General features: G+C 42.6%; 1 protein-coding gene across 4 annotated transcripts in view; it reads left to right on the top strand.

Annotated features, from left to right (window-relative positions):
* The window catches only part of DIP2B (disco interacting protein 2 homolog B), a 185,073-nt gene that overhangs the window by 86,653 nt on the left and 75,812 nt on the right, over positions 1-22,608 (top strand). For all 4 annotated transcript variants that reach the window (XM_079966337.1, XM_079966338.1, XM_079966340.1 and 1 more), the window contains exon 2: positions 3,771-3,842. In XM_079966337.1, coding sequence (XP_079822463.1) covers positions 3,771-3,842 — 72 coding nt within the window. The remainder of the gene's footprint in view (positions 1-3,770; positions 3,843-22,608) is intronic.

Here is a 22,608-nt window from a genome sequence, read left to right on the forward strand (position 1 = left end):
AACAGATAAAAGACCATCCAGCCATATCTGCTTCCCCCTTCAGCCTGATTTACCACCTTCTCATAAACTGTTAGGCCTTCACAGCCTTTATTCTTGGTTGTGTAGTTGATAGTCCTTTTACTGAAGTAGCAGTTTACTTCCTTTTAGAACCAAGGATTGATCTGAATGTAGGCAGCTTTCCCTTCATTAGTATTTTCTCTGTAGCAGATTTGTTTTGTTTTGTTTTGGAGGGGCCCGCACATTTGATTTGCCTTTAGTGTGAATATAATTAAGTGATAGCATTGGTGTTGTTTACTTATGTTGAATCTCAGCTACTTTTATTGCCACAGTACTAAGGGATGTTGCTGCTTCGGACTCTTAGCAGGATATGTAATAGCTTAGTACAAATCCAGAAACAAATGGGGTAAATGTACAATGACTTGTGTCACCACAGAATGGTCAGGCTAGTGACTTAGCAGTGACTTTCAAAACTAAAATTGGTTACTTGAGGGGAGGAAAGAGATGCAACAAGCCACTGGGCTAAGCATGCTAGGGAAATATCTTTTCTTCTTTTAAATGTGTTTTCTGTGAAACTTTCTATTGACACCCTCAAAGCAACCATCACAATCAAAATTGCACAAAGCAGTTAAGAGAAAAAATGGTTCTGACATGCACAAGAGAGAGAGAGAGAAAGTGAATCATGTCATGACAAGTTGTAATAATCAGACAAAAGGGCTGATGTTTAGCTTTAGTACAACCCTCCTCTGCTGTTGATGGTTCATCTTCAGGCCAGCATTGCTTATGGCAATTTGGAAACTGCTATGGGAAGCTGATGTTTACCCATGTGATTGAATACAATAGACATAGGAATTGGTGGGCTCCAACAAACAGAGGCCTCCTGTTTTTTTCACTGCTGGTGTTCCCTGCTGTTCTTGCAATAGCAGCAGTATGCCACTTTAGGAAGCTGCCTTGTACCAATTGTAGGAGAGAGAAAGAACAGTGACCTTTCTGTGGGTGTCTTCTATAGACATGCTTCACAGTGCATTATATGTGGGGCTGTCTTTGAAGATGGCCCCCAAACTCCTTGAACTTTGGCTTTGGGGTAACCCCTTGCCATGGTTGAAAGAGCTCCACTGGCTGCTAGGCAATTGTGAGCACTACACTGTCTTGGACCCAGGTATCTAAAGGAGTGCCTGCTCCCTTATTGCTGCACTGCACACAGCAGTCATCCATTGATGCTCTCTTCCCGATGGCCTGAACATCAGAGGAGAGAGAGGTGTCGAATGGCAAGAGGGCTTTTTCAACTGTGGTGCCCTTTCTCTGGACCTCCTTCTACAGGGAGGCCTACCTCATTCCTAACTTGTTACCCTTTAGATGCCAGGGGAAGATTAGAGAATTCACTTGTGATAATTTTTGCCTTCTGTTTAATGTAGTTCACACACACACACACAAGAGAGAGAGAGAGAGAGAGAGAGAGACAGTCTTAAATTGTTGCAAGTTTCCTTGGAATGAATGAAGAAGGGTGGTATAGGAAGGTGTTAAATAAATACATTTTCCATTCTTAAATTTGTTTTGACTTGCCATAGCATGACAGAGGGGAGAGGTGTGGCAGTCTGACTTAGATTATGTAGTTATTGCCTGAGGTGACACAAAGCTTCACTTCTCAACTGCGAATGGAGCCTGAGAGCCACTTTACATGCAGTCATGTTGGCTTTTGTGTAATAGCAATTTCACAATTCCAATATCCGCAAAACTTGTTTTGAAGGCCAACACTGTCTCCTAGAATCTTGAAAGTACAGGGCTAAAGTGACAAGCAAGCCCTCACCTAACCCCAGACAACAGTCATTTCTGTGTTTCCTGCCTTTTATACCTGAAGATGAGAATGCCAGTTGTTTAAGGTAATATAGCTCAAGGCATATATTTTTAGTCTCAGAACAAGTACTGGTAGTGATTATGAATGATTGGGTCGATCATGTCATTTTGGGGTTTCCACAGGCTTGCTAGGTATGTGAGTTGTTTGTCCCTTCTGTTGTCCACCTGGTAAAATGAAGATAATGGTTGCTGTGCTTTGAGGTGCAAGGATTAAAAAGAAAACATTAAATATCAATTAGGTGGGCCAGAGGCATTTTGGTGGAGAATTTGAGAGGCTTGAATCTCTTTACCAAAGTTCAAGCTTTCTCCAAGAGATCTAGATCAGCAATTTCCCAACAATTCCCTCCACAGACCAATTAAAAATGGCTGATAGTCTTGAGAGACCACTTGATGGTTTTTCTGACTGTTGTAGCAATTGCTGTGCACTGTGCTAGATAGTGTCTGATTTTTAGTTGTATCTTGTTGCTTCTTTTATTTCTTCTATTGGTGGAATTCAGTGTAGTGCTAAGTGGAGTATGCGTACGAGGTCTGCTCAAGCAATAAGACCTTTCACTCTGTCATACCCCAGTGCATTCCTTAAATGTGTTCTTGATTTCTCCCCCAATCCTCCAGAGTTGATTTAGGGGGCATGGAAGAGGAGAGGGCAGAAAAGTTCTGTTGCACAAGCAGACCTCATTCCTTACATGGAACAACTTGGTTAAATCCCACCCACTGCCTTTTAATATATATGATAAAAATAGTTTGTGTTCCATTGAATACAAATTATAACACAACAAAATACATACAGTACCAGAAAAAGCAATACAAATACAATTTAAATGATTATGAATATTTAATGTGAACATGCCACAGACCACCTGAACCCCCAATCTAGGACATCACCCGATATCCATTGTATTAAGTATTCATGATGAGTTGTGTTGATGGTGCCATTGGGGAGGTCAAACACAGACCTGCTTTCAGTACTGTTTGCAGCTGCAAATCTTTTGGGGCTGTCACACTGCTTCATTTCCAACCAGTGCACGTCTCGTAACTTTCCGTGGAAATCCCATAACTTTTAATACCATAAATATTCTGGTTTATTTTTCTTCTGCTCTTACTGTGTTATAGCCCCCTTCCACTGACGCAGTGGCACTGGAGAAGCATCACAGAACAAACTAAAGCAGAAACAGCCCACTACTGATGTGCTATTATTGTGTCACAAGCATGTTGCCGAATACACCCATAATAAAATACCAGTCTGGAGGGCCCTGTGATCTCCTCTTCCTTCAACCCTTAGAGCAGGAAAATTGAGAAAGAAGGCAGCGTTGCAGAGATAGCTAAAATGTTTATGGGTTTCCTGCTTTTCTCCCCTATCTTAATCCTTTCATATTTTAGCCTCTTTCCTGCCATTCAGATAAAAATGTGAGAATTTATAGAGTGAAAGACAATCAGCCAGATGGCTCTTCCTGTACATCAGACAGATCAGTGTCAGGGAAAATAGTTTAATAATAGTCATATACTGTACTTATGCGGCGTTTTGAATTTCACAGCACCCCCATAGATGTTTCTGATCTGCTTTGAATAAATGCATTAATAATGACGTTGGAGATACAAAGTTAAAAGCAAATGAAAAAAAATATGGCAGTGCAATCCTTTCGATGTCTACTCAGGAGTAAACCCCATTGAGTTCAGTGGGACTTACTCCCTTCCTGCCACGTATGTCTAGAATTGCAACCTTAAACCATTTCAGACCATCTGGTACAACAGTGAAGGGCTTTGAGGGTAATTGCCAAATATAATAGCTTGTATAATACAGTATTGTTGCTGCTGGAGACAAAAAGAAAAGGGGTCCAAATGTCATGCAAACACTTTTTAGGTCTTTTCCTTTCCAAATGTGGCAACACATGTTTGATTTCTGCTTCCTTGGTTTCTTTTAGGGGACATTACGCAGAAGGGGTATGAGAAGAAAAGGGCAAAGCTGTTGGCTCCATATTTTCCACAGACCCAAGGTAAGCCTTGTGTTAAGAGTTCAGAATAAGACGTGCTCTTGCTTCAGAAAGTTAATGCTTATGGTAGGGACGCCCATTCTCAACAAAGCTAAAATTTGGACCAGTGCAGCCATTATGGCTTCAAGACAGCTTTTTCTTTCTCTCTCTCCCACCTTCGCTTTGCTTGGCACCTGAGTAAGAATGAGAGCTTGTTCATGATTTTGTGACATTTTGATTGGTTATAATAAAGGGACTTGGGTAATTTTTCAAAACAAGTCTTGAGTTTAACCCTTAGCATGCATTCTAAGGGTAACCTACCTCTTCCTCTGCTTAGCGTAGATTTTTGGGGGGACAGGAGACAGCTTGTTTATTTGGCACATGTGGCAGATTGGCAAGTAGCATCCCAGGAGATAATCTCATTGCCCGGCTGTTAGATAAGTGGTGGTGCCCATCCCTGCTCCACTACACCACTGGGGATGGGGTGGGAGGTAAAAGTAAAGGTAAAGGGACCCCTGACCATTAGGTCCAGTTCATAGCTGTCAACTTACAGATTTGAAAATAAGGGACCAGCAGCCTCGAAAAGCAGGGATCAACAGCCAAAATAAGGGATTTTAGACAACCAGCTGAAATATGAAGTTAAAAGGGACCAGATAATTTGGGAGAGCAGCGCTGGTTTTTAGCCCTTCGTTTCCAGAGGTTGCTGCTCAAGACACCAGCTGATGAAACACTGCAATTAAATAACTACAAGCAGCAACCACTTTTTGCGCAAAACGAAGTCCAAGCTATGAAGCTGCTGCTGCAGTTCTGTATCTTTTCTCTCGTGCTCCATCTGCAGCTCTCAGTTCCATCAGGCGGGGCGGGAGGAAGGGAGGGGGGGAATAGCGCCCGTGCAGATCAGACCATCTATGCTAGTCTATCACTACAAATCTATGGGAGAAGCGCATGCGGTCCTTCCTCTGCTTTTCCTCTCTATGGTTAGCCCTTGGAACACCTGCCTGCGCCTCCTCCTCCTCCTCCTCTTTCTGAACTGCTTTCTCTATGGTTGCCCTCGCTCTCCTCTCAAGGCTCCTCAGCAATTCTTAGGCCAGCAGGGAGGGAGGGAGGGGGGGGAGGGGAACTGCTTCCTTTGAAACCCAGGAAATTCAAGGGACATTATCAATAAGGGACAGCAGCGGGACACGGCGCTGGGATAAGGGAGTTTCCTGCCAAATAATGGATGGTTGACAGCCATGGTCCAGTCACGGATGACTCTGGGGTTGCGGTGCTCATCTCGTTTAATGGCTGAGGGAGCTGGCATACAGCTCATGTGGCCAGCATGACTTCTGGCAAACCAGAGCAGCGCACGGAAACGCCATTTACTTTCCCACCGGGATGTACTTTGATGTGCTTTTTACTGCTAAGTTGGCAGGAGCAGGGACCAAGCAACGGGAGCTCACCCCGTCACAGGGATTCGAACCGCTGACCTTCTGATCGGCAAGCCCAAGGCTTTGTGGTTTAGGGAGACAGAGTGGCAATCTTGTTACATGAGAAGAAATCCACTTGCGAATTGTTGAGTGTCACCCAATGATTCATACACATTTTGATCATCTTGTCCATTAATACCAATGAGCTTATTCTGTACTGTCAGTGAGAATGCTTTGTGAATGTTGTTAGTTTTCATTGAGAATGTTCTACAAGCAGGGGTGGCTAATTAATGAAGAATAATAGTACTATCCACCCAGAAGTAGGAAGAATTAGCAGAAGAGGCTTAACACAAAATAACTGTAGTATTGATGCTTACCGTTCAGTTTTTTTGTTTTTTTGTTTTTGTTTTTTTAAGGCAAACTGTAGTTCAAGGCCATTTTACAGTGGAGGGAATTGGTTGTATATGCAGAGAGTTTTGTGATGCAGTTGTTACTGTTATTAGCTGTTGATTAGCTGAATTTATTCCAAAGAAGAATAAGGGTAAAAGGGCATTGAATGTCAGTGCTTCAAAATTGTTTTTGCTTTGTCAGTGTGAATTTGGGCTGATGGTGATTATCATTACCTTCAAGGTGATTTCATCAATGGCAGAAAAGAGAAAAACTTTGCAGTTTTCATGTTATATTAAATATGCCGTAGGGCTGCATTTTCAAAAGAGCTTAGAATTCATAATTCAGGCTGCATTAAGAGAGGGGGGTGGGAAATTCCAACTCAGCTTCTTCTTAACCAGGTGTGCTAAGCTGCATGGAAAATCTGGAAAGTAGCACAGCTGGGTTTTCTGGCATACAAATAAGCTGTTTCACTATACCTGAATAGAAGCTGGACCCTTAAAAAAACATTTGTCTCTTAAATTCTCACATTTTCTCACTCCACTTTGTCAACTTCATATGCTGCAAAAGGTAAACACATTTTATATTTCATCCTGTGTTTAGAGTTGTTCACCAGAATAACTTAGAAAGATGCACTGAAGGCTCCAGTACACAGTTTAGTATTTAAAGTGTTTCTTTCAGTGGACATTGGGCGTGTCTGGATTTTGCCTAAGGGCACTGGGGATGGACTTAGCGAACTGTAACCAAACTGAATGTGCTGGCACGTGAAGGCTGCATTACAGTGATTTGATGGAAATGTGTTTAAAACTTCTCCCACGAAATAACTCACCTCATTTTCAGAGAGGGTACATCTGACGCCCTGATGTTGTTGGACTCACAACTCCCAGCAGTTCAAGAAAGCATGTCAAAATGGACAGGGATGATGGGAATTGTAGTCCTAAACATCTGAAAGGCGCTATAGGCTTACCCACACTTCCATTTGGTCCATGACTCCTAGGCTGAGAGGTTTTTCTTTTGTCACACCACTTCCCTGGGAAAACCTGCTGCTTACTACTGAACTGGAGCAAACATCTATCGGGTTTTTCTGCGGATAGACATTTGTTCCGATTCAGCGGTAAACAGAGGGTTTTCCCGGGGAAAGTGGTAGGTTGAAAGAAAAACCTCTTAGACCTGTGTTTAGAAGTTACAGACCAAAGGGAATAAATCTGTGGGAGAAAGGGAAGTGTGGGTGAGCCCTATGTTGGGGAAGGCGGACCTTGTTCTGTATGTGATTCTATATAGGGACATGATCTAGTGAGCTGCAGCTTGCATGTTGAGCCCCTTAAAATCTCAGGAAATTTTCTCTCATCTTAGGAGTTTAAATCCAAGGACCTCTTGAAAGCTAGTGTGGCTCTTTGTTCCCTCGCACACCTGTCCCCTGGCACTATCACTTTGTTTTATTTTCCTTGCTTAAATGCTATTCAATAACTAGGAGAAGAAATGTAAGTGAACCATCCCCACACCTTCTTTTTCTTAATTGCCAAAGGAGTCAGCCAGAGCACTGGCAGAAGGCAGAAGGATAAACCATGTTGCTGATTAAGGTGGGGTTTACTGCTGCCGTTGTAACTCAGGCGTGCCCTGTGCAGCAATGCTTGATGACAGATTTCCCATTTATTTCAGTGCCAACGGAGCATTTATGAGTAATGTAGAATGAAGTCCTTAGTTTTGGAATCTGCTGTATTTCTACTTTTGTAGGGAACATGAAAGAGATACTATTCAATTATGCTTGCCTCTTTTTCTTAAAAAAGAAAAAAGAAATCAAAGCATTTCCCACTATAAACTAAGGCCTCTGTTCACCTTCTGACGCAGTAAGCCTTTCTGTTTCCAATTAGCAGATAAGACCCAGGAAAGGTGTGCCACAGTGATGGTTAAAACTCCAGGCATCTTTTCATGCAAAAGTACCAGGCCGCATTGTGTCAAGGAAATTCCTCGAAGGTGGTCTGATAAAAGATAGCACCTTATCTATTTTGGATTCTGATTTAAGGAAATTGCTTAACTTTAGCAGCGAGAGTCAACAGAATGACCCTTAAAAGATACGTCATTATGGGCTGCTGTAAAAATTAAGATTTTGCTTTGAACGATTGTATAGGAAATAATGTGCCTATTGTAATATAATCATCACACAGTTTTGGATTTTATGATTTATTCCTAAGATGTCTAAAATGTACTAAGGTGCTGTAAGACTAAAACAGAAGACAGCCCCTGCCGCAGGCAAACAATCTAAATTACAGACACAGCATGGTACAGGGAGCAGGAAGGGATTTGAGGGTGCTTGAGGCTGAGATTTAATTGAAGTGTGAAACAAATCTCTGGATTTGAAACTTTCCTCTCATATTAAACCCTATTAATTGCAAAGTCCCCTTCCAAATGTGTAGAATGTCTATTCTTGTCAAGAGTGGATCAGTTCAGTTTTCTCATGGCTTGGTGTGCCTTGCAAAGCATATTGTGCTCTTTGGTCAAGAGAAAGTAAATATAGTTCCAGTTTGAGCAGCATTTTCTCAGCTTCAGCCAAGTGTGTGTTTCCTCACTCTTCAAAATTTTGTGTTTCCTATGGTCAGGCGGTAGAATCCTCTTCCCAATGCATGATGATTAGATTCACAAAGCCTTGATGGCTTGTCATCCAAACCTCTCTCTGCACTATACTAAATGGCTTGTCATGCTACAGTAATCAAGCAACTTTCTTGAATGTGAGTCATATGTACATTTGCATTCTCCACCCCTGCAGAAAATAAAACTTTGCAAACCTGTACACACATGTGCATACTTGTCCCTTTGAAATCAGTGGAGTTTAAAGCCCATAGAACTTCATACTCGATTGTACCTCTCGCTAGAGAATGATCATAATCTGCCAAATGATGGTTTTCTTCAATTAAACTTCTGGTTCTTGCTTTTATTCTGTTCTCACTCTGTGACTATCACCCTTTCTTTTCTCCCCTTCCCTATTTGCAAATTTATATCAGTTATGCTTCCTCTTTCTGCCTCACTTTGCTTGGAATCGCATCTCTGTCAATTCAATTTCCTCTCCTCTGTTTTAAATGCAGTTTAAAACAAATGTAGTTTAAATGCAGTTTAACACAAACTGGGAGATAGCTTGAATGTGAGTGGAGGAAAATTCCAGACAAATGCAATCGAACACTAGTGAGGGCTCATGATCAAGTCTACCTAACGGCAGTGGAGGCAGCAAAGAAGGCAACATGAGAACGGGCCTTTTCCATGGCTGCTCCTCATTTGTGGAGTGCTCTCCCCAGGGTGGCTTGCCTGGTTCCTTCATTACATAACTTTAGGTACCATGCAAAAACGTATCTCTATAACCAGTCCTTTGATTAACATTCTGTGGCCTATAAACGTGTTGTGGGAGGGCGGTTATTGGCTTCTTTTTGTTTTATCCTGTATTTTATGTCCTCTTTTTGTATTTTTCTGTTGTGAACCACCCTGTGATCTTTGGATGAATGGGAGCATACAAATTTAATAAATAAAAGACGCCTGCTTCTTGGGAGAAAAGCTATGAGAAACATAGACAGCATTTTTAAAAGCAGAGACATCACCTTGCCAACAAAGGTCCGTATAGTTAAAGCCATGGTTTTCCCAGTAGTGATGTATGGAAGTGAGAGCTTTTGAATTCTGGTGCTGGAGGAGACTCTTGAGAGTCCCATGGACTGCAAGAAGATCAAACCTATCCATTCTGAAGGAAATCAGCCCTGAGTGCTCTCTGGAAGGACAGATCCTGAAGCTGAGGCTCCAATACTTTGGCCACCTCATGAGAAGAGAAGACTCCCTGGAAAAGACCCTGATGTTGGGAAAGATGGAGGGCACAAGGAGAAGGGGACGGCAGAGGATGAGATGGTTGGACAGTGTTCTCAAAGCTACCAGCATGAGTTTGACTAAACTGCAGGAGGCAGTGGAAGACAGGAGTGCCTGGTGTACTCTGGTCCATGGGGTCACGAAGAGTCAGACACGACTAAACGACTAAACAACAAAAACAATAGTAGTTATTGTCAGTCCTTTTTTTTTTTTCTAGTAAAAATTGGTTCTGGTACTCACCGTGAAGTTGTTATAGTAAGTGCCACACTTTTTAACAACAAAAAAAGAGGTGCCGGTACTGCATACCCTTGATTACCTTCTGGGGGAAAAGCCCTGGTTCTTGTATAATGTAACTTCCTTTGGTGCCACAAAGGCACTGCACATTCCCAGTCCCATCTCCCATTGTTCTTGTAAATGTTTCCTCAAAACCCACTACTTTGGCAAAGCTTTTCTAGGACCCCTGACCCATTCCTCTTCAGTGCTGTCTCTACACCAGTTAACTGTCATTGGTTTTTAATGCTCCTTTGGTTGACAGTATGATCTGAGTTTCTCAGGTTTCGTTTTCAGCTCGCTGGTGGCATTAGAATAAGCCATAGGCTCTCACTCATAGCCCTTGTGCCATCTTTTAAATATGGGGATAATAACAGTGGCTTCTGCTCAGTTGTTATGCTTATATCATTTTAATATGTTCTGTAAACCTTTTTGACATTTGATAATAAAAGGCAGTAGTAAATAAACCTTTTAAATAAAGTACCAAAGATATGTTAACAAGAAATGAAAAGAACCTGCCTCATTTTATGTCAGTTTGTTGACAGTAAGAATTGCCTCCCAGTTGACCAGGAAGTGAATTTTCTGTAAATTGTGTTATCTCCCCTCCCGTTTTTAATGTTATGTGAGTATTATGAAGTTACATGAGTTTTACGATGTTATGAGTATTCTGATGCTATGTGGATATTATGTAAATATTATGTGAGGCCAGATAGACCAGTAAATCATTTCATGAGCAAGTAGTTCTGGACTTAATTTGGAAGGTCGTTTCTGTTATTTTTCATGTTTACATAGTATTTTTAATTATAATGATTAAAGCACCAAAACTAAAGTGACAGTTGACTATCTGTGCTGTCATGGTGAGGAAGTTTTCAGTTTGAGATTTTTTGCTGCCATGCTTGTAGAGCTCAATTATGCATCCCTGTCTAGGAGGTCATTCACGCTGGATTTCCTGTTAGCTGATCTACATATTCATATTTACAGATTATATTGCTGGTGTATTTCTACTTTTAATTTTCAGCAGATTTAAGAAACTTCCATAGTGCAAAAAATAAAAGGAAAAAAAGGATCACTCTAAAATAGGAAAGGGAGTGTTAAAATGCAGGGTTCCTTGTTGCAGGGAGGGAAGAAAGCACACGGTCATGCAGATTTATCGGGAACAAAACAAATGGGTATTCACAGCTGGCTTGATAAATGTTGGTCTGTTCTGGACAAAGGATTAGCGTTGTCATTCTCTACAGGATGCAGAAGAAAAGCAGCAACGTGAATCTCTTCACTAGTGCTGTTCCTCTGGGTTGGTTATTGTTGTTTTTGTATGCCTGCAATCAAATTGTAGCAAGTGTATATGCACACTTCGAATTGTGGGCTTCAAAGGATCCCGTGAGCCTTCACCTTTGGCTTCAATTCCTTGGGCTGCTAGGTTAGCAAATCAATGCTTCAGTGACATCTCTGCAGCAGAGTGACAGCTATGCCGAGAAGGGTGGGTGAATGGGACGGACTGTCTGTCGTCAGATTGGCTGCAGAAGAGCACTTCCCAAGGATATGGTTTCACAAGATGGTGGGGTAACATTTACTGTCACTCCTGGTTCTCAGACTTAGTCACCTGTGTTCCCTAGCACCGTACTCATTGCCCTGCTTGCTTCTTGCCTCTTCTTGTCCTAACAGGAAGCCGCTTCCAGACTGCAATGTGAAAAGCATTGGTTCCCTTTTCAGAATCTCATTCCTTTGGGTTTGCTGGTGCAGGTTGAGTCCTTGTTTACAATAGCACCCCTTACTGGCTGAAGTTGAAAATACTGCTTTAGGCGTGCAATATTGCCATGTTTGCAGAACCCGGCTCCCCATCTGATCTACCATAGCAGAAGGAAATTTATCCTTTCAGCAGATTGTCAGTAGCTGGGTAGATTTGCCCATCGCTTTAGACTGTAAATATCAGGATTTAAGTAGTCTTTATTAAGAAGTAGAGAAAAGATCAATAAGAAAAGTATGCTATAGTTTTTGTTGAGCAGTGGTGCTTATAAAATATAAATAGCGGTTTCAAACGGTGCAAGGAAAATGACATTTGTGAATGGTTATTATTTTCCACCTATTTGTTTAATTCAATTGGTTTTCTGGGCCCAAACATTCACAAAGTGACATACAGAGAAAAATGAAAAACAATAGAACATCAGGCAAAATATGAAACATTGTGTGGATAAAAATTAGACAGAGATGCTAAATTAGAAGGAAGGACCATAGTGAAGCAGCAACAGCTGCTGTGGCCTTTACAACTTTCTGGAATGGAAGGGGCCAAACGAAGCTTAACTAGAAGAGAGCTCAACAGCTCTGGAACCACCACCAAGAAGACCCTGTAATGAGACATGAAGCTTTTTAGAAGGGCAATGTAAAACTACTAACAGTGGGGTATTCCTGCTAGTGACTCAATTCAGGGCTATTCATTAAAAGCATCAGTCAGTCCCAGGGTCTTTCATTTCTTTCATCTTGTTAATTGCTAACTCTTTTTATTTATAGAACCTCTAAATGTGTACAGCCATTATTATGCTGCTTTTTAACAATCCTATATAGAAATTTCAGCAACATGGCACTGAAGAAACAAGTGCGCATGTGGTGGTTTGTATGGTAAAGTCTCAGAAAGCAGAATCTGCAATAGGCTTCCAGCAATCATGATGAAAGACTCGTCTATGTCCACCTCTCCGTTCTCCCAACCTATGAACCCCTAAACCCTTCCGTTCTGCCTCTTTCTGGTGGTAGTTTCTAGTACAGTGGTATCTCGGGTTACAAACATTTCGGGTTACAGACTCCGCTAACCCGGAAGTAGTACCTCGGGTTAAGAACTTTACCTCAGAATGAAAACAGAAATCGCGCTGTGGTGGGAGGCCACTTTAGCTAAAGTGGTACCTCAGGTTAAGAATGGTTTCCGGTTAAGAACGGACCTCCAGAACAAATTAAGTTCGTAACCAGAGGTACCACTGTATAGCATTCCCAGTCATCAAAATATTCCAAGATCAATATGTGCATTAGGGGCAGGGATGTAGTGTTTGGAAAGTGTTGTACATTCATTCAGAAGATTCCTGGAAAAAATTGGAGCACTGTGTATCATTTTGCCTGATGCACATACTATACATACATACATACATACATACATAAACTGATTGTGTGTTTTCTTTAAATACAATGTTCCTAACTGCATATTTTACTTCTGCATGGCTCCCTTTAGGGAATGGATCTAGCTTTTTACAACTGTTATTTGGGTAACCAGGCCTTTATTTTGTAAAAATTAAGAGTAGCATTTATAGTGGTGCAAGCAGGCTCTTCTCAAGCATCTTTGTGGCTTGTATTAGGCAACTTTTTCAATTAACCAACCTCTGTTCATTTACCTTTTCTTTTTGCTCTCCCCTCTCCCCCCATTTCGCCTTGCTGAAAAGGAGAGCCCATAGCAAGCCCTGTCTTCTTATCACCTTTCTCAAATGCAGGCGGATCAATAAGTAGGTCAATGCCATTGATTTTTTTTTATAAAAAATACACCATAATTTCAGCCACCCCCCAAAGAAGTTGGTCTACATCACTAGGCAATTGTGTTATCTTCTGCATGCTTATTCCCCAATATACTTTTTTTTTTTTTTAACACTCTTTGGACAACAGGGACTGTTTTATGATAGTAGCTTATAATAATACTTTTCAGCCACTAGACTACTTATTTAGACATACTTTAGTGGAATCATTTCCCTTAACGGTTAACCCATATTGTACATTCTTACAAAGCACAACTGGTTTGCACTGGATAAAAACATCACTATTCAATGTAGATGAAAAAGACAAAGGCTGCTTCTTATACACCCCACTTTTTGTACTGCATGAAATACATGTTCAGGCATGGATTTGAAATAAGAAATGTCGAGTGCAATCTGCCCTGAATTACAGGAACTGCCATATGTGTAGTTCTGCACCTTCAGACTACAGTGTTGTGATCACTGTACAGGCCTCATGATGCCTCATATGTCTGCTTTCAAACTCCATCTTTCTTCTTCTATAAGATGCAAGACCAGCATGTAGAGGCTTGAGAGCCTAACTGTGGTGCTGGCTTCTAGGAATTTTAAATAAATGTCCATATCTCATACAGGTGTGTGTGTGTGTGTGTGTGTGTGTGTGTGTGTGTGTTTTAAATTGCTACTAAACTCAAAATTGCCAACAAGCATGGATCTACCTATAACATCCATACGCATTTCCTTTCACATCTGCCTCTCTGGCTTTGTTACTGATTATGAATGAGCACATTGTTGACTGTTTGTCACTGAGGCCTAATAAAGGAACAGTTCTGCCAGTTTCCCCCCCCCAACCCCCCCCCCCAATTGTCAGCCATTTTATTTATGAGATGCCTTTCCATGTACTAAAGGGGAGATGCAGCTAAAAACTAATGGCAGTTAAACCTTCAGCAGCAGCTCATAAAACCCCCAGCAAAACTACTGCTACCGCGTACTAGCAGAATAGCAGAATCCAGCAGAAACTGAAGATCCAACAGGGTTATTCTAAAGGGAATTCTAAATACAGCCACCTAACATCTGCCAGGCTTAGCTGACTCCTGTTTGCTTTGTCAGGGAGCAGTACAGCAGTGCTTGATTTACTGTAAATATTATGCAGCCTGCCTCCTCCCCTAATCTCAAAATCTTGCTTGGCTGCTTTTTGTTATAGAAGGGACAAAGAGCCAGCCATCAGTGAGTCTCATTCCCGTCCAGGTGTGTTAGCTGCCAGTGAAAATGAATGGCCTTGCTTCCAGGCTGGAATAGGAAAAAAACAAATCGCTTCTTGGAAGTGAGATGTTTAATTGTGCTTAGAACTTTGAAGAAACTGTTGAGGAAGCACACAGCTTTTGAATGTGCTGCTTGCTGTAAAGGAAGAGCAACTCACATGGGGGTTGAGGCAAAATGTCTTCCTTCCTCTATCCTTGATTTGAACTTGTAGTTTTCCACACTACTAAGACATGCGGAATATAGGGAAGCTCCGGCTGGTGGGGGAGAAACCAGCATCTTTCTGTTATCCTGGCATAATAAATGCTTGCATGATTTCCACACAAGGGTGTGCACATTCTCTCCTCCCCACTCCCTTGGAGGTTATCCTTGCACTGAGAAACACCAGGCAAAAAGCAGCCTCCCAAATCCTCATGTTGAAAGGGATGCGAAAGTTGAGCACAACTTTTGTCTGCTACCAGGAAGCAGAATCCTTCACGTGTGGCTCCTTGCTTCGCATGTCAGCTCCTTGCTTAACCTGACTGTGTGACTCTACTAACTTTAATCACAACAGAGTGATTCGCAACAGATCAACACATCCTCCTACCCAGGGCTGGCCCACCCATTGGGCAATATGAGGTGACTGTCTCAGGCAGTGGTGTCCAAACTTTTTTCAAAGAGGGCCAGATTTGATGAAGTGAAGGGCCGACCAAAGTTGTTGAACTTTTTTAGGATTTTACCCCAGGAAATAAACTGCTACAGCCAACTGTCTTCTCAGCTCCTCACCCACTTGGCATAGTTCAGAGCAGGTCCCCTTCCCCCCTTGCAACAGCCTTTGATTCCCATTTCAACCATCAGGTAAAGCTGATTTGATTCTCCCTTTCCTGTTCCCAATGTAGACCTTCACTCACCCCTTCTTCTCTGGCTGGTGTGTGTATGGGGAGGGACATTTTGTGATTCGCCTCCTGTGCTAAAATGTCTTGGTCCAGCCCTGTGCTTACCTTTAGGCAAATAATTGAAAATCGGAGCCAAAATTGAGATATTTAGAGATAGACATGCTGATCAGTCCTAGTGGCCTGAATCAGTGCACTCTCCTTAAAAGGTGAAGATATGGGCAGCTTACTCAGCACTTGATAGAAGTAGATCATGTCCTAGAAAATTTCATCTTATTTGCTTAATTAATGGCATGTGGTTAACAAAATTTGCTGGTATCATCTTCATGAGTTGTTTAGGTACTCAGGTACTGATAGTGATCATGTTATCTTCATTCTTGTTATTATTATCTTAGACGCCTGTCAAAGGCTTTTTTTTGTTTCAGCAAGCTTACCCAAATAATTGAGTGGCCTCTATTTTTTAAAAAAAGTTTTATTGATTTGTTTTTAATGATGATGGTTTTATGTACATTTGTTTTTAATTGGTTTGTGGATTTTAGCTGTGTTTTATTTACAATGTTATTTGTACACCGCTTGGAGAGCTCTTGGATAAAGCAGTATATTTCTGCCCTGGTGGCTGACAATAGGAGCATTATCAGAGTTTTTGTATGTAAGGGTACAGAAATGTTTTAGCCAGTGACAAAAAAAGCTAGATTAGGGTCCAACTCCAGATGATGATTAGTAATCAGTGTGAGTGTGGTGAATATATCCTTTCAGAATAGGTCTTTTGGTTTGCAATCCCACCACTTATGAACAAAAATGCCTGATGAATTACATCTGCTCCAGCACTGAGGAGTGCTCAGTTGAAGTTTTATTGGTGTCCAGTGCCAACGGAGTAGCGTTATCATTGTGGGTTTTTTTGGATCTTGGCTGATAATGATGTAGATTTCATCCTGCTTTAACATTTCTTTGTACATCGCCCAAAGAATCACAGTTATGGGCCATCCAATAGATTCCGTGAGCCTCTCCAGCGAATCGGAAGATTCACAGAAGGGGGCGCCGATGGGCAGGGCAAGGGGGGACCCAAGGGGGACACCCCAGAAACAAGGGGCCAGCGGGGACTCCCAGAGCAGCAGTTGGAAATCAGGACCAGCTTCACCACCAGAGCGTAGTGGGGGGGAGGAGTCCCAGGTATCAGAGCCCACATATTCACCACCAGCGAGAGAAGAGGAGTCAGGGGTGGCCACGCCTCCATCGGAGAGCGAGGGAACGGTCAAGAGGAAAGTTGCAGGCTGGGCGCGCGCGCCAAGTTCAAATGTACAGGCGAGCGGCACAGGAGTTAGCCCGGATAGGGAACCAGGTCCTAAAGCCCGCCGGAAGGAGGGGGAAGAATCATCAGGGTCAGCGTCAGAGGAGTCCAGAAAGGATGAAACCCTAGCGGGCAGGAGGGCCCAGAGGAGAAAGGAACTTAGGAAGAGGTGGAGCAAGGCGAGAGTCTTAAACTGGTGTGGAAGGGGCGGAGACTCAGACGGGACTTCGCCGGTCTAGGCTTTAAGACGTAGAGCTGCGCGCTGCGGCTTTGAAATGGAAACTAAACCTCAATAAAGACTTTTGTATATAACGACAGCCTGGCGTTGGTCCTCTGTGAGCTGGGACCTGGAGGCAGCTCTGACATCAAGTTATATAAATAAACAAATAAACCACATTGTCCTTCTGGAAAACTAGAAGAAATTAGGGCAAGGGTAAGGTTGTATATCATATTCCTTTGCTTTATTAATTAAACTAGGCAGCCAAATGCTTGCATTGATTCTTGCCAATTTCCTGCCATTGATCTTTTTGGCATTCAGTACACACTGGCATAAATTTGAGGAGAGGAGTAAAACCACCCAGCTTCAGGAGAAGGCCAAGAATGGTGAAGCTTTGTAAAATAGCGCAGGTAGCAATTTCTACATTTAACGCATAAGCAGGGGATATTAATTCTGTATTTTTGATTGGTCATCCTCTGTGTTTTTCATGTTTGCTCTTTGGCTTACCATATGGGCAAATTATTCTATGCAAAGCATCCAGGTGGTTGAATAGAATTCCCACCCAATCTTGCATTATGCATAAATGCAGGCACAAAAGTACAGTTTTGCATGTCACCTAGGTCTTTAGCTCCGCTATTGTGGCTTTTGCTCAAAAGTCTACCCTTAGGTTTGTGAGCAAGTATAACAGAGCAGGGAAGGACAGACTTCAGGTTTGTTGGCTCTGCTTTGGTTTTTTTACCACTAGAACACCAAGATCTACCATCCAGAGCCATATGCAAAAGATAAACACTTAGAATTAACCTTCAGAGGATGTTCTAAGCCTAATTGGTTTTCAGTTCCAGAATGAAACTTACCTCACAGTCCTTTCACACACACAATGTCCACTTCTGGTTAGGCTTCTTCATTTCATCTGTCTAATTTAGGTGGGGAGGTGGGGGGAAGGCTTTGTTGTTGCTGTTGTTAAACAATATGGAAGTCTCCTTATTGATCTACGGCAAATCACCCAGCGTTTCCAATAGATCCTGGTCTCCTCACTGCTGTTAATATACACCTTATCCAGAGGTAGGAATGCAGTTGGCACTTTGGTCTAAACCACTGAGCCTCTTGGGCTTCCCGATCAGTGGTTCAAACCCCCGTGACAGGGTGAGCTCCCACTGCTGTGTCCCAGCTCTTGCCAATTTAGCACACCAGTGCAAGTAGAGAAATAGGTACCACTGTGGCAGGAAGGTAAACGGAGTTTCTGTTCGTTCTGGTTTCCGCCACAGTGGTCCGTTGCTCCAGAAGCGGTTTAGTCATGCTGGCCACATGACCCGGAAATATGTCTGTGGACAAATGCCAGCTCCCTTGGCCTGAAAGTGAGCTGAGCACCGCAACCCCATAGTCGCCTTTTACTGAACTTAACCATCCAGGGGTCCTTTACCTTTTACCTTTACCTATCCAGAGGTAATGACAGACTTCTTCCTGTACTGTTGCTGCGTGGTGGCAATTGGAACTATTGGGTACAATTGTTTCAATGCTACTGAAGCAGTACACATGCCAACCCTCAGTCTTAAATCCTTCCTCACTTTATGAATCCTCCTAAATTTAAGGTGATGTTTAATAATAATAATAATAATAATAATAATAATAATAATAAATCAGTATTAATCTCAAAATTGGAATAGGTTCTCACATCTTTATTGCCGTATTTTTCGCTCTATAAGATGCACCAGACCATAAGACCCACCTTGTTTTTGGAGGAGGAAAACAAGAAAAAAAATATTCTGAATCCCAGAAGCCAGAACAGCAAGAGGGATCTGGTTTCTGGCATAGCCTCTTGCTCTTCTGGCTTCTGGGATAGTTGCGCGAAGCCTCTTCAGGGCTGAGGGCTCTCCCTGCCCTCAAGAGGCTTCACGCGGCTAAGCCAGAAGTCAGGGCAGCAAGCAGGATCACTGCGCAGCGATCCCGCTTGCTGTCCTGGCTTATGGGATAGCCGCGCGCAGCCTCTCCCGGGCAGCGGGATGAAGGCTCCCCCAAGAGCCGCGCTCCCTTTAAAGAGCTTTTGGGGGCTTTTTCCCAAGGAGGGAGAAGGGCAGCCGTTCCACGCAGCTCTTTAAAGGGAGTGCTGAGCAGAGCCTCCCGCTTGCATTCGCTCCATAAGACGCACACACATTTCCCCTTACTTTTTAGGAGGGGAAAAGTGCGTCTTATGGAGCAAAAAATACGGTATGTGACATTTACCACAGGGTGAATCAACCTTTACTTTGCCCCGTGCCAGGAGTGGATAGAGGGTGTCCATTTGCCATTAATGAAGCATCCCTAGCTACTGCTTTTAAATAGCTGTGCTGTAGTGTAAGAGCAACCAAAGGAATGAGTGATATTCATAAACATCATCATCATTTGCCAGCCAGCTAAAGCAAACCGGGCACTGCACAGAGATGGAATTTATTCCTTCATGTCCATTTATATAATAGGGGAGTCATTGCAGTGTGTTAGTGGCAAGGCTGCCCACACACCTTACTTGACATGTTTCACACACAATTATGGTGCACAGATTGGGTATGACAAATGGCATGCCAAAGTTCCTTTAAAAAAAGTGAACTGACTCGTTTCTAGCAAGCCCAGACACAGTCATGATCCTGGGGTTCAGGGTGGAGTAGAGAGGAGGCAGCAGACAAGTAAATAGCTAACCTGGTAACCCTGCCAAAATACAGACAAGGTGTCAGCTGCTTTTATTTTAGTCAGCATAAATGTCATGTCATACAGATTTCCTACAGGAAGTTCAGCTCCCTCTCCTCCCCACTTCATTGCAGTATAATTGCTGCTTTCTTTGTTCCCCTGTAGTTCTGGATTGGGTTTGCTCCAAAAGGCATATATTGGACAGCTTATATTTTTGTTGTTGTTGTTGTTTTTGTTTAAAGTTTGTATCTTTAATTCTATAGAAAACTCCAGTTAGGAAAGCAGTCATATCCAAGCATAGGAGTCAATTCCTAGGGGCTGAAGTCTCTCCCGCCTCCAGTAAAATATTTGAGGGGACCATGGACTCCCAAAGTTCATGGGCATTGCCATTCAAATGGTATGCATGTGCCACATCTTGTGATTGATTATGCAAGGCAGGGCTTATTCCCTCCCCCCTGGCAATATTTTATTCAAGTTGGCACCCCTGTCTCCAGGTCCTGCCAGATTGTTTTTAATTGCCCCATAAATGTGCAGGATTGGGTCATTTGTTGTGCGGGGCTTAAATTCCTTTTCCCCAATATAAAATACTGCATTTCCCCTATATTCAAGCTGCAGTATTTGCCATTGGAAAGTAATGAGATTATTTCCTCCAGGTAGTGTATCGGTTGCCCTTTGGAATGTTGTTGTGTGGAATAAGGTTGTGCAGGTGTGAGAAGTACCTGTTGCCTAGTGCACACAGTTCATGACAAGTCAGAGTCTTTCTATGCTCAGTAACCAAGCATCGTAAAAAGTATTTCATTGTTTTACAGTGGTACCTCGGGTTACATACGCTTCAGGTTACAGACTCCGCTAACCCAGAAATAATACCTCAGATTAAGAACTTTGCTTCAGGATGAGAACAGAAATCGTGCTCTGGCGGCACAGCGGCAGCAGGAGGCCCCATTAGCTAAAGTGGTGCTTCAGGTTAAGAACAGTTTCAGGTTAAGAACGGACCTCCGGAACAAATTAAGTACTTAACCCGAGGTACCACTGTATTTTCCTGTTTAGAGGTTGAGCCCTCCCACTTTGCCGTCCCCAAAACATGAGACCGTTCGAATATGGACACATTTTGTGACCAGTTTCCTAGTCAATGACAAGGTAATGGTACCCTCCCCTCCTCAGTAGTGTATAGCTGATAACTCGTAGTTTGTGCACTTAATTCCACCCCACTCCCCTGGTTTGCTGATGCCAAATTTGCTAGGCTTTGACTCCCGAAGGCAGCAAGCAATACCTATATTGTTGGTTTCTTGACAGTTTTGAAAACCAAATGACTCAGCTTTTGTTGCTCTAAAACAACGGTTTGGTTCACATGCCACATTAAATGAACCACGCTTGAAACCTGGGTTCATAATTTGTTTCTTTCCATTACAATTATAGTTTGTGTCTTAATAATGTGTGAACTTGGGATTGTGAAAGCATTTAGCTATTCAAGAGTCCTTGGCTACCACTGAATGTGTGGATAACCTTGGCTAATTTTCTTGTGGAGGGCTCTGTACTGCATGTGAGTTGAATGGCAGCTAACCATGGTGTGGGGAATGTCAGTGGGTGACAGCACTGCATTGAAATTGTACCTAAGAGTACGTGAAAATCAGTCTTGCATTTGGGGAAAGAATTATATTCTCCTATGTGAACTCTGATATAGTGCTTGCTTAGTGCTGCTTTGGGTACCAAAATAGAGAAACCTGGTTGCCCTGCAGCTCACTCGCATTCAAGAACACTTTGCTTGTAGGCTGGCAGCTGTCTCTGGATGTTGTTGTTGTTGTTGTTGTTGTTGTTTAGTCGTTTAGTCGTGTCCGACTCTTCGTGACCCCATGGACCAGAGCACGCCAGGCACTCCTGTATTCCACTGCCTCCCGCAGTTTCAAACTCATGTTCACAGCTTCGAGAACATTGTCCAACCATCTCGTCCTCTGTCGTCCTCTGTTGTCCCCTTCTCCTTGTGCCCTCCATCTTTCCCAACATCAGGGTCTTTTCCAGGGAGTCTTCTCTTCTCATCAGGTGGCCAAAGTATTGGAGCCTCAGCTTCACGATCTGTCCTTCCAGTGAGCACTCAGGGCTGATTTCCTTCAGAATGGATAGGTTTGATCTTTTTACAGTCCATGGGACTCTCAAGAGTCTCCTCCAGCACCATAATTCAAAAGCATCAATTCTTCGGCGATCAGCCTTCTTTATGGTCCAGCTCTCACTTCTCTGTCTCTGGATACCTTTTTTAAAAGGTGGCAAATTGCGAGTGGGAATAGGGTGCATTTGAATGGGTTACCTTCAGTGCCAAAGTAGGATACAGTGCAACCCTCTGAAGCAAGCGCTTGTAAACTCAAGTGGAACTTACTCCCAGATACATGTGTGCTGGATTGGAGCCCTTCGATAGGCTCTGCTAGGCACTCTATTTTCAGTTTGTTTGTTTTTAAAGTGGCCTATTACCTTTGCTTGGTATTAGTCCAAAGATTGTTACAGTCAATATTTGGGTTTCTTAGCATTAAACAAACTGCGTAAACTCTTCTGGAAAGAAGTTATTGCTATGTGGATTGTAGAAGCTGTTAATGCTTATTTAATTTGACATTTCCAGCAGAGATCAAGTATCCCCCGCAGTTTTGCGGGCAAAAATGTGTATAAGGTGCCCTTGAGCTGACCATAGTTAATTTTTAAAATCTTTCAGTATTGTATTTCTGCCATGACATTGTTGACCCCACTGTTTTACAAGTATAGTACTTAAATGTTTACTGGCATGAGTTGGTCCAAGTTGACTTCCCAGCTCTACCTAACAGAATTTTGAAGATAGTCCTGTATAAGGGTGGGGGTGGAAATAGTCTAAAGATTCAGGGAGATCCCTGCCAAGAAAAAGAAAAAGAATTCTTTGAGCTGGCTAATCGATTTTCTGTTACCAATTTCAGGGCTTACAGATATACAATTGAATCTCAGTTTCTCTCTCTTTGTGCTTTTCAATATGTACCTGAAACTACTGGAAGAGGCCATCTGAGGTCTGGGTTGAGCAGCCCTCAATACATTTTTGATTTTCCAGAATAAGCAGTTTGAGGCAAGACATGTCCCAAACTATTTAATTGCAATTCTGTTCT

Source organism: Podarcis cretensis (assembly GCF_951804945.1).
Source record: "Podarcis cretensis genome assembly, chromosome: 2".
NCBI lineage: Eukaryota > Metazoa > Chordata > Lepidosauria > Squamata > Lacertidae > Podarcis > Podarcis cretensis.